Consider the following 16,434-nt stretch of genomic DNA (forward strand, 5'->3'; position numbering starts at 1 on the left):
GAAGCAACACCAACTTTTGCTTTTTCCACTGGGCAGGGAATATTCCTTCTTTTAGGCACGCCTCGAAGATGTTAGCGAAAAGTTCGGGCATCTATATATCTATATCTTTTAATAATTCAACTGCTTAATATTTTTCCTAGTATTGTACGCACTATTTACTATCTTTCTATCTACGTATGTTTATTGGCGTTCATGATTAAAGTTTGTATTCTCTGAGGTCATAATCTCTCTCGTGGAAGTAACAATGACAATATCCAAGCCCAAAATAACATTGGAAAAACCTGAATCCTTCCTATGGAAATGTTCACCAAACCGGAAGAGGCGTGAATTCAGTACAATCCCTTGAAGGAATTCAAATATTCAGCTATGTAGTTTCCTACTTGTCTTCCTGCAAGGATTCATCGAAAAATTGCTTGTTTGAATACTTGCAACCAACTCAAGCAACAACAACACTCATTTATCCTGTCACTTTCAAATCCTTGTTGCGCATGTCATGCCTCTGTACACTTCCTAAATATCGCGAAAGTAAGCAGACAAGCACATCATCAGTAGTTGAATGAATGAATAAATGCACAAGCGTTCTCCTTTCGAGCATACTCCTGCAAACGATGTCGCTCACACAGTCCAAGTAGTTAAAAAGTCTAGTTCCAATGTCAATATTATCCCTTTAATATTTGTGTTTATAATCGGAAGCTGGAAATGAAAAATTGTAAAATTGGTAGTCGTGTCAGATATGAGACGCGAGATTAACGCTCCAGCCAGCCTTGGCCCCGTCTTCTGAATGCGGATCTGTAAATCCTGCCTATTGTTGAGTGTGTGTAAACAAGTGAAACTGTGTTTAAATCCATTCGCCATTCAAGGATAACAAGTGGAAACTAGTTACCGAAATTTTGCATTACTTACCGATGCCAAGTCCATCAGGAAAAAGCCAAGGAAGATAATGTGAGACTGAATGGAGATGACCATTGCATTCGGAGTGATATGTGACTCGAAGGATAGGAATAAGGATCGCCTTCGCGGTCAGCATTGAAACACAAAAGTAGATTGGATAACGAAGTGTTGACGGAATTCTGTGTGATTTTTGGGAGCGTCTTTGAGGTTAGGAATTGATTTTTCCCAAAAATCAGGAAGTAACTAGACCGGGAGGAAGAATGAATAAAGTTGAAATAGCGTTGACGGAAAACTTATTTTGTTTTCTTGTCAGACTCATTAGTCGTAATTATCTACGTGTTTAGTGGTGTTGTTTGTTCAAGAACTCAACTGATGACTCGTACGGAAGTGATGTGCATAGGATAGTGCAGCACCTCAAAAGTTCACCCCCACTTTCCCAACCAGAATGGAATTCATTAAAGTTTGTGTACTTTCCACTCAAAGGAAGTTCGTGTTTTGTAACTATATCTAAGCGTCGTCTCCACATTTTGCTGGCTTCATAATTGCTGCGCATTCAAAAATAAAAGTACGTGCCTATCATGTATTTAAATGGGAGCCCCCCAAAAACGAAAAATCTGGGGGGCTCCTTAACCTCCAAGGCGTCTACGAAAGCATTGCATTTATTCACGGGTGGTAGCGTTGCAGCCACTACTTGTTCGCCGTCTACTGCATCACTGTATTCCATGTCGACATCGACAGTGTCCTCGTCATCATCGTCATTATCCTCCACCGCTTCTCTGTTGCAGAACTCTTCATCAGGATCAGGATCAGGATTGGGAATAGGATCGTCGGCTCATATACATCATTCATCATCATCATCGTCACGGCATCATCATCACAAACGTTCGAAAAGAGTTGGGCCCTGGGGGGCTAGAGAACGAGCTGGAATGAGCTTTTTGATAGTGGTTGCATTCTTTGCAGTTTTTGGACTCATTATCTTGACAGAGGTAAGAATTTTTTGTGTTTGCTTTGGATGATTTTCAACGATTCTCCCATAAATATTTGACGATTTCAAACTTCCGTTTTCAAATTACTTTAAAATTGCGATTTTCTTTTTTCAAAAGACCTATTGAAAAGCAATACAATGCTGCGCTTTTTTATGAGGGAAGTCTTCCCTTTAATATTATTCGCCTTCTAACCTTATCCTCACATAAATTATTGGTTTAATTTTCCACAAAATAATGAAATAACCACAGTGATTAAATGCGAAGCTACTAGGGTGAGATAAGCATCCAATAGGTAGCCACAAACAATTTTCCCCCCAACTGCTCAAGGGGTAAATAGTAGAACAACGACATTATTTTCATATGCTCTTGTCAGTTCGTATTATTATCTGCCTCTGTTGCTATTTTTGTTTGATGCTTTTGTCGTTTATTTTTGTGCCATGTCGGTGAATGGAACACCACCCACATACCTATCTAGAATTCTTGAAATCGGAAGACGGGTGGCAGCCACCCCCATCGTGTGAAAGTGAGCCATACTTACGAGAACTTCTCTATTCTTTTCCCAGCTGTTCATGATTGACGATAAACAGCATGGCGGTATGATTGTGCTGCGACACGGTAACCTTGGCAGCAGACTAGGTGATTCAATGCCGGACTATGATAATGTTAAGGTAAGTTAGAAAACGGGGAGAAAACACACAAATTACTTGGAAACGAGAACATGTGGTAAAGTTATGAATATGAGTATGATCTGGATATCGAGATATCGTAAAAGTTACATATTCATCAGTTTCGAGGTCAATCCTTGAGCCTTTATTAACGAAGAATGAGGATTCAAGAGCTCAATTGACGGTTGGGTGAATATCCAATTAGTTTCCCATTATTGTTCAAATGCTTGTGGTGGAGAGAAGAGAGAGTGGAACATGCATAGAACAACAAGCAATTGACATGTGGCTGGCACCAAACAATGTATGCAAATAATTGAATTGATTATCTTGAGGGATATATCGAAAACTAATTACAGCCTACATTCCTAGATGGAAAAATCACAGAACTCAAATAAGTCATCTAGTGCTCGTGTAGTAGTGACAACAGTGACACCCACTTCCTGGAGGTTCGACGTAAGTCTGGATATAGTGTTTTAACTATGCTTATTTGTTTGCCATCTAATCAAAAGAGTACAAGCATTTGTGGCGCGACAGGATCTGCAGCATTCGAAATTTATTTCGAATGTTGCGGATGCGGACGTTGCTTTGAAACAAAAGCCCGACAAAGCGTCCCCTCGTCAGCTTCGACACCTGAGCTTCATAAGCCAGTTTACGTCAGACATCCAGCACGTGTCCGGCAAGGACAACATAGTTGCTGACGCTTTGTCTCGTGTCTCCGAGGTTAACATCCCCGCCTCACTCGATTTCTCGGCTATTGCCAAGGCGCAGGAGGATGACGCTGCACTTCAGAGCCTCAAATCCAACCCCAAATACAAATTTCGGGAGTTTCCCATTTTCGGCTCAAACCTCTCGCTCTGCTGCGAAGACTCGGAAAAGGGACCTCGGCCATACATTCCGGCCACATTTCGCAAGGAAGTGTTCCACGCAGTTCACGACTTGGCGCACCCCGGCATCAGGACAACAAACCGGTTAGTCACCGGCAAATACTTCTGGCCCTCCATGAACAAGGATATCAATTCCTGGGCCAGAGAGTGCATCGCATGCCAAAAGTGTAAAGTCTCCAGGCATGTAAGGAAAGAAGTGGGCTCATTCCCTCGCACTACCAAGCGTTTCCACACGATACACCTCGACATAATAGGGCCTTTGCGAGACTCGCACGGCTACAAGTATTGCCTCACAATCATCGACAGGTTCACGCGGTGAAAGACATTACGGCGCAATCTTGTGCCGAAGCCCTCTGCCGAGAGTGGATACCACGCTTTGGCGTCCCTGCAGTGGTCATCACTGACCAGGGAATGCAATTTGAATCCACCCTTTTCTCGGAGTTAGGTAAACTCCTGGGTTTTAAACGCCAGCGGACTGCTGCATACCACCCGCAATCCAATGGGATGCTAGAACGTTGGCACCGGACGCTGAAAGCCGTCATTATGGCACGCGACGACCCGTCCTGGACTCAAGTCTTGCCTCTCGTCCTACTCGGCCTACGTACAACCCGCCGAGAGGAATTTGCTGCCAGCCCCGCGGAGCTGGTTTACGGGGAGAGCCCAAGACTCCCAAGCGATTCGGTCTTCGACAAGAGATCGGGTCTCACGGAGTCGGGGTTGGTGCGTCTGCTGAGGGACAATCTCCGACGCATCAAAGCGCCACCACCCACTCGACACTCGCCCATACCTGCTTGTTCGCCCAAGGAACTGGACACATGCACGCACGTGCTGATCAGGACGGCCGCTGCAGCCTCCATATGAGGGCCCGTACCGCGTTCTCGAGAGGGGAGAACATTTCTTCCAGCTCCAGATCGGTGGACACAAAAAGGCGGTCTCTTTGTCCAGGCTGAAACCCGTGTGCGCCCCGAAGCAGCGTCGTGTCCGCTTTGTGGATTAACGGGGAACGAAGTTCCGGGATCCGTCGCCGAAACCCCCTAGGTTTCGTCTGGGGGCGGAGTGATGTGGCGCGGCAGGATCTGCGGCATTCGAAATTTATTTCGAATGTTGCGGATGCGGACGGGTAGATGGCGCGGAAATCTCCACTCACTCATTTTAGAACGCACCAAGGGAGTGGAGGATTAGCGGTGAAAAATGCCGTTGGTTGGGACAGTAAGGACCGCATGGAAATAAGCCGAGCTCTTCTGTTCCAACCGCGGCGGTGTAGACACCTAAAAAAGTGTATCGGTTACGAGACAATTTTGGATTATTTAAATTTTCACAAAACTATAAAATATTTTCAAGTTTAATAAAGAAATTATCTAACATTTCGTAAATGATCATTCTTGAGATTTCCCATCAGTAATTTTCTCCACACGAACAAGGTTCTGGTGACATATTCCAAGCTGATTCTACTTTTTGATGCTTAGATGCTTTCTTCCTTCTGATTCATTTCGATTAATCTTTATTAGTATAAAAATGCAGTACTTAAGGACGCTATATATATATTCACTGAACTACGTTCAGTGAACACCCCTTCGGTCAATACTAACTGGTAACAATCGACCTTTTTAATATTTTCGCATTTGGGTGCAAAAATTCATCACTTTTCCTTTCCTTTATGTCCATAAATATTGGAAAAAGACATTTGATCAATGATTTTCTGGATAGTTTGGATACAGTATGTAGCGAAAGCACTTTGAATGGTATGAACATGCTATCCGCAATGACGACAGAGGACCTGTTTCTACTGCACTCGCCCTGAGAATACTTAAAACTTTCGGGCATACTTCCCCTCCGAAGAAACGGCGTTTTTCTGGTAAGCCAGATCGAAGATTTCTCGAAGGGTGCGCCCTTACGAGACCCTCACCGGGGGTGCAACTCTAGCAGGTTGACTTGTTTAAGACCACAGCCACCTCGAGTGCAACTCTACTGTTGAGCGCATGAGCATGCCTGGACCGCTGCTCAACCCCGAGGCATGCGTTCGCTATGGATTCCTCCTAAGCCGATGCAATCTAGGAATCTCTGGATTGAGCTTTCACAGCTTATGCCTTTCCTCCGTTTAATCGCGCTATTGGTTCAGAATGTTCGTACCAATTCTTGATTTGTATTCACAGAACTAAATGAACCAAATATATTAAGCGAAATATTACATCAATTTACCACTTGACGACTTCACAAACAGCCTTGTGTCGGGCAGTTGTTAGCTGACATGCCAGACTTCAGGACATCCAACTGCTGCATCATTTCCAGCAAACCAAAGGGAATACAGCGTGGATGTTTTACTTTGGCAATTTTGGTGAGTGCAGGCTCAGCATTCATACTAGTGGATGCAAGGCCTACTAACACCTCTGCCGCAACTAAGGGGTACGGCACCCGAGTTGTACAGCGCAACTCCACGCTTGAGCTCAGAGGAGCTCTGCCCGCGATGTAGGCATACCACAACCATCATCAAACTCCCACTAGGGGGCAAACCGCAAAAAAACCGGGCCCAGAACACATCCTCCAGGAATTCTCCTGGAACGTATGCCCTCAGAGGACCATCCCGGTTCCCATGGTAGCAGATAACCTCCGGTAAGGCTTCGTGACAAGAGCCTTCCTCGAGTACGTGAGCCCAATGAGAACAGCTCACTAGTCAAGAATGATCTAAACAAAATAGCGAATAGCGGAAGCGTAATACGCCAGACGGTAGTTTGAAAACCACTTGAATCCACCCGAGCCAAACTTCCGATCAGGAGAAGTAGTGAAACCGATCCAGATGAGGCCACCCCGCTACCGACCTGCGAAAACTAAAAAAAAATATCAAAGCAATTTTCGACCATGTGTTCGCCCATAGCACTTGATATCTCATGAGTAACTTGAATAATGCTGACTTCCAAGACGTTGATTGAATCTGGCTTATTATTGAAGAGAGTTCACATCATTCGGAAGAAAGGCATGCATGACATCCTACCAACTAAACCGGCATAATATTGTTCGCTAGCATTCCTCCCGAAAAACAATATTTATTTATTTAAGGGAACAATTCACAGAAAGATAAAATTTGAAATTACATGTTGCATTCAGAGGTAAAAGGTACCTTATGCAAGGAAATCTAGTTATCAACCAAGCTTCACATATGATATAAACCAAGCAACTTAATTAGCAACTTTGACCGTGTACCGTACGAAATCATCTGGTATGCTCTACGACAACACTTAGTGAAAAAAGAACTCGTACGCTAGGTTCAACTGCTCTACCACGATCCGAAAAGTAAATTTTAAAGTGTGGTGGGTGTATCAAAACCGCTTCGTGTCTCTGTTGGTGTTCTGTTTGAAGTGCCCTCTCATCACTCCTCTTTGTTCTTACTATGGACTTTCTCATACGAGACATCCCACATCCAGCGCCCTACACACTGCTTTATACAGATGATGTTTTCCTGGCGTCCAATAGCAAACATGATCTCGATCAACTTGTCCAAAAATGGAATAATCGCCTCATGCAACACGGTCTCAGATTGAAACTGAATAAAACTGAATTTTTGACAACCGATCCTCATGAAACAAGCACAACCACTGTCAATAGCAACGACCTGCCCAGAAAGAAGCGCTTTAAATATCTCGGGTTAATGCTATCAGCCAATGGAGAACTGCGTTGTGAAATTGTTTCACGCATTACCGCAATCTGGATGAAGTGGCGTTCCACAACTGGTGTTCTTTGTGATCAATGTATCAACGAAAGTCTCAAATATAAAATTTACGGCAATGTCGTCCGTCCTATCGACTTCTGTGGTTCTGAGTATTGACCGACTATAAAAGACAATGAACGGCGTCTTGCGGTAATGGAGACGAAGATGTTGCGTTGGGCTAGTGGTGTGACACGTGTTGATCACATCCGAAATAAGGATATCCGCGATCGATATGGGGTTGCACGGATCGTGGAAAAATTGCGAGAGAGGAGTCTTCGATGGTATGGTCATGCAATTCGTGTTAACGAGTGAATTCTCGCTAAGATTGCAAGCGTGTAAAAGGCCGGCGATTACAAACTACACCACAGGCAGTGTAACTTGGTTGCCAACCTGAAACTCCTCTCACAAATATCAAATCTTTTTTATATTCCTGCAGCCGTTACTGTCACTTGAGCGAGCAACCGTGAGCTGTCTACAGACGTGCATATATAACATAACACATAAATAACTTATTGCGCGCTAAAAATTGGGAAGAGGGACCGGGTCGAGGCAAGCAAACTGTAGGGTATTGTAGGACTAGCGTACTCTCAGGATCCGGAAGTGCAAGTAGCTTTAGAATTCCATAAAGAGAGCTTCGAAAATATCCCCGCTACTTGTGTTACGAAAAACAATGGAAAGGGCAATGTCCGAAGAGGCACAGCAGTCTAGCAGGCTACTGCAGATCTTGAAAAGAGTACACATATCAGGGAAGATTCGGCGTGTTGTGGTAAAAGGATCTCAACTTACGAAGTGGGGAAAGATAGTCTACGCAAACCAAGTTTCAAGAGCAAAGCAGGAGCAAAAAGGGAGTAATATTTAAGGATTTTTCCAAAGTGTTGAGAAGGGCTGGGTTGAGGTAGCATCGAAAAATAATCCATGATAACACCAGACCTTTTGGGCACACGATTGATGATTTTGACGAATTGTAGGTTGAAATCAAACTTGTCGTCGAGGGTTGCTCACTGATCCTTTTACGAATTTAAGGAGACTTTGGCGCATCTCCAAATGTAACGTAGACCAAATAAAAACTCAAATTTCCCTAATTTTTAATTTAATTCTGATGATAATGCTATAGTGAATTTTCAAGAGGCTGATCTCGCAAAAACATTGAAATTGTGTTCCGTTTAAGCAAGCTATATTCCAAATTTAAGAAACGTTTCAATAGCAAGGAAGAGAAGTAGTGACTTGGTCTCAGGAAGTGTTCGTGAAAAGGGTAAGACGCCCCAGTTAGGTATTGCCAATTTTTCCTCCATACCCACTCGTATTTTTGCACAACGCACGCAGTAAGTGAAAGGAAAATACTTGCTCGTCTCTCGAACTGTGTAACAATATCCTCATGGGCCGCTTATGGCAGCCATTCCCTCCTTAGATTCACAAACAATAAGGAAAACACTTTAAAAATGTACATAGTGTTTATATGTTGGTATTTCAAATGAATATAGATATTTCTCGAAACTTACGTTTTTTTGTGAAGCTCGAATTAAATAAGTACAACATAAGTCATTAAACATGTCCTAGAATAGTCACAGGACTAATTTATAATGTATTTTATACCAACTAATTAAAGAAAGATACATCAATCTTTTCTTTTTAGGAGGACTACGATTTGATAGACGGCAGTCTTCTCCTAGGTGATAACAAACTAGCATTCTTCCAGTTTCGTAGTGATAGTAAATTAAAATTATCAGGTATTCCCTCGAAATTAATTTCTCTGATTATTAAATCACACTTTCTTACAATTAATCTTTAGATCGCATAGCAGGCGGTGCTCCTGTTGCGTCTGACTCGAATGCCGCTGGTTTGGGTGGTACTGGTCCGGGTAATCATGGCACAGCCCAAGGACTTTCGATTCCATGGGGGCAAATGTTACCAACGAAAATCGAACAAACTCTACCCCACTTTCCAACTGGCAGTGAGCCAACCGATGGCTCCTGGCAAGTTGTCAACGGAACACGCTTCAAGTTTTTCGTCTTCTCGGCCTACTACGATCGACGAGATGGGAAAATGGTTCGAGTTATTGGAGCGACGAAAACTCGTGGGCCAGAGAAAGTATGGTGTCGTTTCTGGTATTCATACAAGGATATAAATAATCGAACTAAATACTATTCGGCAACGGTAATGGCAAGAGTTAAGGTACGTATAATGGAGCAAGGAAATGTGAATCGTAAATAGGAAACAGCAAGTCCAAGTAGTTTTAGGCTATATTCTCTGTTGAATTTTTCCAATATATGTATTTATTTACTAATATTTGAGGGAGATGAATGCTCCTAAATATAAACAACAAAGAATCCATAATAAAATATTTATTTACAGATTATCAGAGAAAATTGGAATCTTAAATACAGCGCTTGCTTCGTGCTATGTCCGCTTCGAGCGCCAGGATTATATGTTCCTCAGGCGGTTAGTGTTGTTAGTCGATTACGAGCACCGCCAGGAAATATCCTCACTGTTCGGAACACGGACCAGGATAGTGATTTCACTAATCGAACACGCTCGCCTACTCAAGATATCCCCAATAAAATGGCAGTTTGCGTAAAACCATTCCATTTCAGCTATAACAAGCCCCTTTATTTGCTGGAGTTCCTCGAACTGAACACTCTTCTTGGAGTATCACACTTTACATTTTATAATCACACCCTGGGATCGTATGCATCTTGTATATTGCATCAATATGAACGAGGAAATATCCCAGAAAATCTAACGGCCTATGATGAATACGATAAGGAAGCGTACGGATTGGGAACGGCGGGAATATTGAAAAATCGAAACACTACAAAAGCTCCACCGCAGGGCCTCGAGAGTGTTTACATAAAACCTACAGTCGACATTCTTTCCTGGAATTTACGGATGCGCTCCCAGAAAGAAATTCGAACTGAGGGACTGTTTTCCGCGTTAAATGATTGCTTATATAGAAATATGTATAGATACGCGTATTTAGCACTAATCGATCTAGACGAATTTATAATTCCTCGGCATAACGATACACTGATAGATTTAACAAAGTAAGTGAAGATACTGCGAATTTTCTTAGATTTAAGGGGGGGAAACCACATTCAGGGATTTTCAAAATCGACTTTTTTTATTACATAGATCGTTAGCCTAGCTATCCCAGAATACGCTGCAGAAATTTCAAAGCGAAATTTGTGGTCCTTTTTTTATAGGGGTAGAAGCGAGCGATTATCGAGTAGAGGCTCAAGGTCTCCCACCCACAACCTTACGAAATATGTTAGCGTTATGTGAATAGTGTATTTATAAATAGTTGGCGTCAGTACCTTGTACGAGTGCATTCATATTTGTTATAAATGTATTTTCTTCGTAATTAAGAATGATAAAAATATTCATATCCGAAAGGGGATTTGTCAAACATTTTTTTTTTTCAAACGCGTTTTTTTTTTCAAAACGATGTTTCTCCATTTGCGGGAATTCTAGCTCAAAAAGTAATGAATCCATCATTATTTGAAGGTATGATTCTTTACAAAATTACCAAGAATATGAACCAATACTTGAGATAAAATCACTTTCTCAAAGGTGCCTTATTTTACATAATTAGTAAAAAAATGGTGAAAATCCAAGTACCTTTATTTGAACACTTGCAAATTTTTTATTTTGAGTATCTGAAAATAAGCTTTTCGGTTTCAGGCAAAAGTTGGGGTGGCTACACGCCCCCAATTGGAGAAGCCCAGCGAAAGTTGCCGGGTAACTCTTTTATTTTTAACTTAAACTTTTCAAAAAAAGTTCCAAGTGGCCAAATTTGATTGAATTCGTAATAATTCTTCCCACTAAAGAAATCTGAAAAGGGGTCCCTGAAAAAAGGCTTTTTAATGTGGTTTCTCCCCCGTAAGCAAAATGAAAATGGTGCCATTAAATGCATTTTAATTATAGTTGGTTAAATACTCGATTCGCGGGACGGAATACGGGAGCATACTCCTTCCAAAATGCATTCTTCTATTTACAATTTGCTGATGACGTCCGAGTATACGATCAGCAATCGAGTAATCCTGCGCTTAGAGCAGCATTGCTCACCCAACGAAAAACAAGAAGGTTTGTGGTGCCTGGTGAATTATTTTTGGAGTTCAGATGAATTAAAAACAATTATTTAATCATTTTTTCTCTTTACACTTTTGACATAACTTACTTTGTCCATAGACGATCTAAACTGCATCCTCAAAAACAACGATCAAAGTACATATGCAAACCAGAAGCAGTCGTAGAGGCTGGCAACCACTTTGTCTGGGAATTCGTACCAGGAAAAGGGACTATGAATGTTCCTGCTGATGCAGGAATATTACATCATTATCGAGTAAGTATTCTTAAGAAAAGCATGCAGAACTGCCAAAAATCTACCCTGGCCCTACACATTGTCTTATTCTTAGGTGTGTGAATTCGGTGGTGACGACTGCATCAAAGCACCCTCCCTAGTTGATCGCACCGCCCTCAAATATCAGCGACGTCTACTCGATCGTGTCGAGACCGTCTACAACTACTTGAAGCGACCTTGTAACTTACCTGATATCCCGCCTCCTCCTACAAGGCCACCACCTACTCGAAAGAAAACTCTCCATGTCAAGAATAGCACAAATAGCGCGCAAAACGCCGTTGATACAAGGAACGGCGGCAAAATACTGAAAAATGTTGATAAGATTAAAGCTAAAATGGTTGCCTAGCATAAACGATAATTGAAAATGAGGATAAATGTGAAACCAAAGAGAAAATGTATTTTTTAGGATTTTATGTTAATTCGTTTTATTACATTAAGGTTCGAAAATAATGGAACTTAGGAGGATAGACTTCAAACAGAAGAAAAACAGTCGAATAAGGATGTTTTTACCAAATATGTAGACATGATTCAATAAGTTTTATAGAACTTATGAAAGAAGTAACCAGGAAGAATTAGTACTTTCTTATATTTATTTGATGCAGCAATTATCAAATTTGTATATTTCATAAAAACGAAGAAACTTAAGCAACAATTCTTTTTTTGGCGCACAAATTTATCCTTCAAGGTATTTCAGCTTTTAGTTAGGCCTAAACGATATTAATTTATACATACCAAAGCTTATCGCGCAATTTCAATAAATACCATTATCCTAGAAAATTCCCAATCCCGAAATACAATAACTGAAACCTCAAACTAGAGTCCATGATAAATATAGAGAAAAATTCGCTTCTATTCATCCATTTCAAACTAATATATGCCAACCGAAAAAATCAGCCTGCACTGAAAATCCTGAAAATTATGGATAAATTATTAATTTGAAAGAGATATAAACTGCACTGAGCCTTGCAATTGGTTATGACCATTCTATTATTGGAAAAATCATGAAAATATTTCATAGCGTCGAAACTAGGAAGATTCGTTTCATTTTAAGGATGCGCTTTGCAATTGGGATTTAGGATAAAAACGGTCTACATGAATCCCTCGAGATTCTGCTGCTCAGGCAAGGCCGACCTATATGCATACATATTTTCCTGTTCTTTAGGCAATTCAATATACTAAAACGCTCATGCTTCTGCACGTGATCAACCAGGGTGGTGTAAAATGTAGACCATCGTCATGAGAGTTTTACATTAAACTGGGAACTGCAGTCAATGCTGAAGCATATTTCATTCTGCCGTGTCTATCTGGCCCATTCTGGTAAACACAACGCTATGCCATTCACTAGGTAGCATAAAGCAGTCGCATGGTGGAAGCAGGTCGGTGGAGAAAATTCTTTTTGAAAATTATTCAGTGCATTACAAAATCCTATTATATACCCTAGAGACTGTATAAAATTTCAATTTAAGTTTTGCCTTCGGTATAATGTTAACGAGAGATTTTGAATCCCGAATTGAGGCATTTTATTACCCTTTGGAATATATTCTAATATAATATTTTGAAAATGGAAAAATATTCTGTTTGAAATGTGGAACTAATGGTGGCAAAATTATGAGAATTGTAATGACGATTATTCTAAAATCATAACCAGAAACTTACAAAAGTGAAAAACAACTCCAAATAAAATAAACATATTTAAACAAAATTTGAAGGCTCGCATTTTTGTTCAAATAAGGAAGATTTCTACTTTCTGCAAACCTTATCAGTTTCCACCCCCAATTTTTCTTCAGAGAATATTGTGTACCCCACCTAATCAATGCTATTGTCTTTATGGAACTCCTTTCAATAAGTAGCAAAAAAAAACAAGTTACGATTCGATCTAGATGAGCCAACCCCGCAACCAAGAAGAAGAAGAAGGACAAATGCAAAAGAACAGGGAGAAGGTGTTGCAAAACTACTTTGAATTTGGTAAATGAACTAAGCTCTCCCACCACTCGCAAATATGCCAAAATTAAAATACGGATCCAGTAAAACTACAGTATCGAAAGTCACTCTCCCAAACTAAAAATTTATTGTCGAACCATTTGGGAAAGTAACTTCGGATAGGATTTTGTTGAAGAATTTATTAACCAGAAACCAAGTGATGTTAAGTTTGCTTACACGAATATATACAGTTGCCATTCATCATTCATCATCGAACACTAACGTCCCATCTTTGCCAATTTATTGAAATGGGTTTTAGCTCCTCCAAGACTTCCAAAGAAACTTGCGTTCCTCTTTCAATTTTCTGCACCAACTCTACGGCGACCCATTTGTTGGCTATTCTGGAATAGTAAATTACATTCCATGGCACAGCCTGCAATGGAATTATTGCCCTTTCGCAAACTGTGACCTATCCACTGCAATTTTCGCCCCTAGTCAACCCGTTCACAGGTACCTGACGCATAAGCTGACCAAGTTCTTCGTTCGAAATTGTGCGGGCAGAGTACTTTGATAACACGATTCAAACAAAATCTGATGAGGCCTTGGAACTTTCAAATAACAGTGGCGGTGCACTTTCCATGTACTGCGCAGAATAGTGTCAACCTTATGTTGATGTTAAGATTGCTAAATTTACAACAAAAACAGATTTAGCACTATTAGTGAGTCGAACAACGTCAAATCCTGTCACCATCCGCAAAAACAACGCTCTCTAGATACACGAATTGATCGACACGTTCAATGTTCTGCTCATTAATGCAGACTGGAAAAGTGTGGTTTTCGTTATACAGAGAACTTTACTTTTGCTGCCTTCTTCAAATCCAGAACGATTTCACTCAGTAGAGGAGCAAACAGATATTATCAGAATAGTCATGGTCCACTGAACCCCTTCACATTCTTCGACCAAGACAGCATGGAGAATATAGCGATAGCGAAATTTCGTTTTGGGGTTCAAATTGGCTCATTAATTCTAGTTCGACCGGACACTATTGTGAGGTCCCGTTGGCCTGACAAATAGAAATGGAACAAATTGTTTAGTATGGTGTGTGTAACCGCTAGGAGTCATTTCTTAACGAAAAACGGAGGAGGCTCAAGGCGAGTCTCCCGCGACTAAAAACGGGACAAATTGTACTAACTAGTCCTCCAGGTTGGGGGTTGGATAGGGCTTACCTACACACAACTCTACACGGAAAACTGAAATTGCGAAGTCGCAAAAGGAGGTTCGGATCAGATTGACAGCACAACGACGAACCCGCAACGAAAACGGAATAACCATTTATGCATTTGCTCATGGAACATACATACAGATCAAATGCTGCCCAACAGCTAACTGATACCCTGCCCCAATATAAGGTTGATGGAACATCGTTTCTGGTTACTGGTTACCTGGAGAAGAGCCACTATACCACATATTATAGTGGCCCACCAGTAAGCCATGTGATCGGAGTAGGTTTCTCAGTTAACCAAAAAATGAAACCTGATTTTATTGGCATTTTTTCAAAGCAACGGCTATCCGCTCTACGCCTGTGAGGCAAACTTAAAACTATAAACCTTATTAACGTTCACGCTCCTACAGGGGATGGGCAATAGGAAGGACCCTAGAAACTGTGTCCCGGGAATGATTTCAAAATCACACTTGGGGATTTCAAAGGCCAAGTAGGGACAGAGCCCGTATTCAGGAAATACGTGGCGTCCCATAGCTTACATAAGGTTGCCATTAATAACATAGGCCTCTCCAGACGGGACCACTTTCATGATCGAACACCGCCACGTTTCAGCAATAAAAAATGTTAGAGCCTATAGGGAGGCCAATATATACACGGATCACTATCTCATTGGCGCGGTGTTCCGAGCTCGAATAACAACACCACCTAAATCCCCTCTGACAATCAGGTGAGAGTTAACATTGAAGCTATCCACAGCGCAGTCTCCCGTAATATCTATAAAGAGGAAATGGGTCCCGCAATAACCGCAGTCAAGAGAGGTGCGAGAGATGAAGCATCGACAAATGACCTTCACAGTCACCCGAAGAACGTTATCATTGATGTGGCCCCAAACAAACGTGGCCCAAGTGGCAAAAAAAGTCGGAAGTAATGTTGCATTCTCAAAGAAAGCGGGCAGGCGCGGAGGCTTATCAAGAGCTCCGTCGGGAGGAGAAGCGACTTCACAGCGGAAATTTCTTAGCCTAGGTCAGAGGCATACTATGCAGCAAGATATGAGTACAATCGAATTATTGAAAAAGTGCCCCAGGAACTTTAGTATTCGTCTTCCAACTTTACTTACCTAATTTTAGAAATCTATTTGCATCTCCACTTCAATCCACCCTTACAATTAATTTAAAACCTTCACCCATATCTTTTGATCCACTTACCACTTTTCTATTTATCATCAAATTACGCTTTGATTTCAGAAACTCGAAACTTTCAAGCTAGTTTGCCTTCACAGCAATTCCAAGAAACTAATGTCAAACACAATATCCGTAACTATCATTACAGTCGTGTCCTTTTTCACTATATAGCGATTACGAAGTAGATATTTCTAAACGGCAAGGGAGTTTCGTATTACTGAATGCCGTTATTTGCCTTTCGTCGTTCTCAGCAACAAAAAGTTTCTGTGCAGAAATGATGAAGGTAACATGAGTTTTCCTATTTTCTAGAAATTCGTACGGGACTAATGGAAGGATGCTGGCTGCATTGATACTGCAAAATGAAAAGCTCAAAGAGAAAGTACTTGAGTAAATAGGTAGACATCAGTTTTCAATATCGTCGCTTCTCAGAACGAATAATTTATCAGAGTGATGTGAAAGCGGTGCAATTACTTTTATCATTTGATAGGGTTCTAGGGATATTGCTGATGTAAAGAGAAATATATATGTATGCATATATTGGAAATTATAACCGATATGTGATATGTACCCCTTACGTGAAACACATGAAAAGTCAAAAGCTCGTCCTTTTCGAACAGGTAAATC

The 16,434-nt window shown here is 41.2% G+C and overlaps 1 protein-coding gene across 1 annotated transcript; it reads left to right on the forward strand.

Annotated features, from left to right (window-relative positions):
* Nucleotides 1-548: 548 nt before the first annotated feature.
* LOC119652707 lies at nt 549-13,190 on the forward strand. Its single transcript, XM_038056988.1, has 8 exons — nt 549-1,877; nt 2,441-2,545; nt 8,763-8,856; nt 8,919-9,301; nt 9,482-10,170; nt 11,051-11,209; nt 11,315-11,468; nt 11,542-13,190. Exons 1-8 carry the CDS (start codon nt 1,470-1,472, stop codon nt 11,830-11,832), a joined length of 2,283 nt encoding a protein of 760 aa, XP_037912916.1. The 5' UTR covers nt 549-1,469; the 3' UTR covers nt 11,833-13,190.
* The last annotated feature ends 3,244 nt before the right edge of the window (nt 13,191-16,434 follow it).

Source organism: Hermetia illucens, chromosome 3 (assembly GCF_905115235.1).
Source record: "Hermetia illucens chromosome 3, iHerIll2.2.curated.20191125, whole genome shotgun sequence".
In the NCBI taxonomy this organism is placed as follows: Eukaryota; Metazoa; Arthropoda; class Insecta; order Diptera; family Stratiomyidae; genus Hermetia; species Hermetia illucens.

Excerpts from the sequence above, each read along its gene's own strand:
- LOC119652707 (XM_038056988.1), top strand. The coding sequence starts at position 1,470 with ATGTATTTAAATGGGAGCCCCCCAAAAACGAAAAATCTGGGGGGCTCC. Across the intron at positions 2,546-8,762 it reads CGGACTATGATAATGTTAAG|GAGGACTACGATTTGATAGA; the intron begins GTAAGTTAGAAA and ends TTTTCTTTTTAG. Across the intron at positions 8,857-8,918 it reads TAGTAAATTAAAATTATCAG|ATCGCATAGCAGGCGGTGCT; the intron begins GTATTCCCTCGA and ends ATTAATCTTTAG.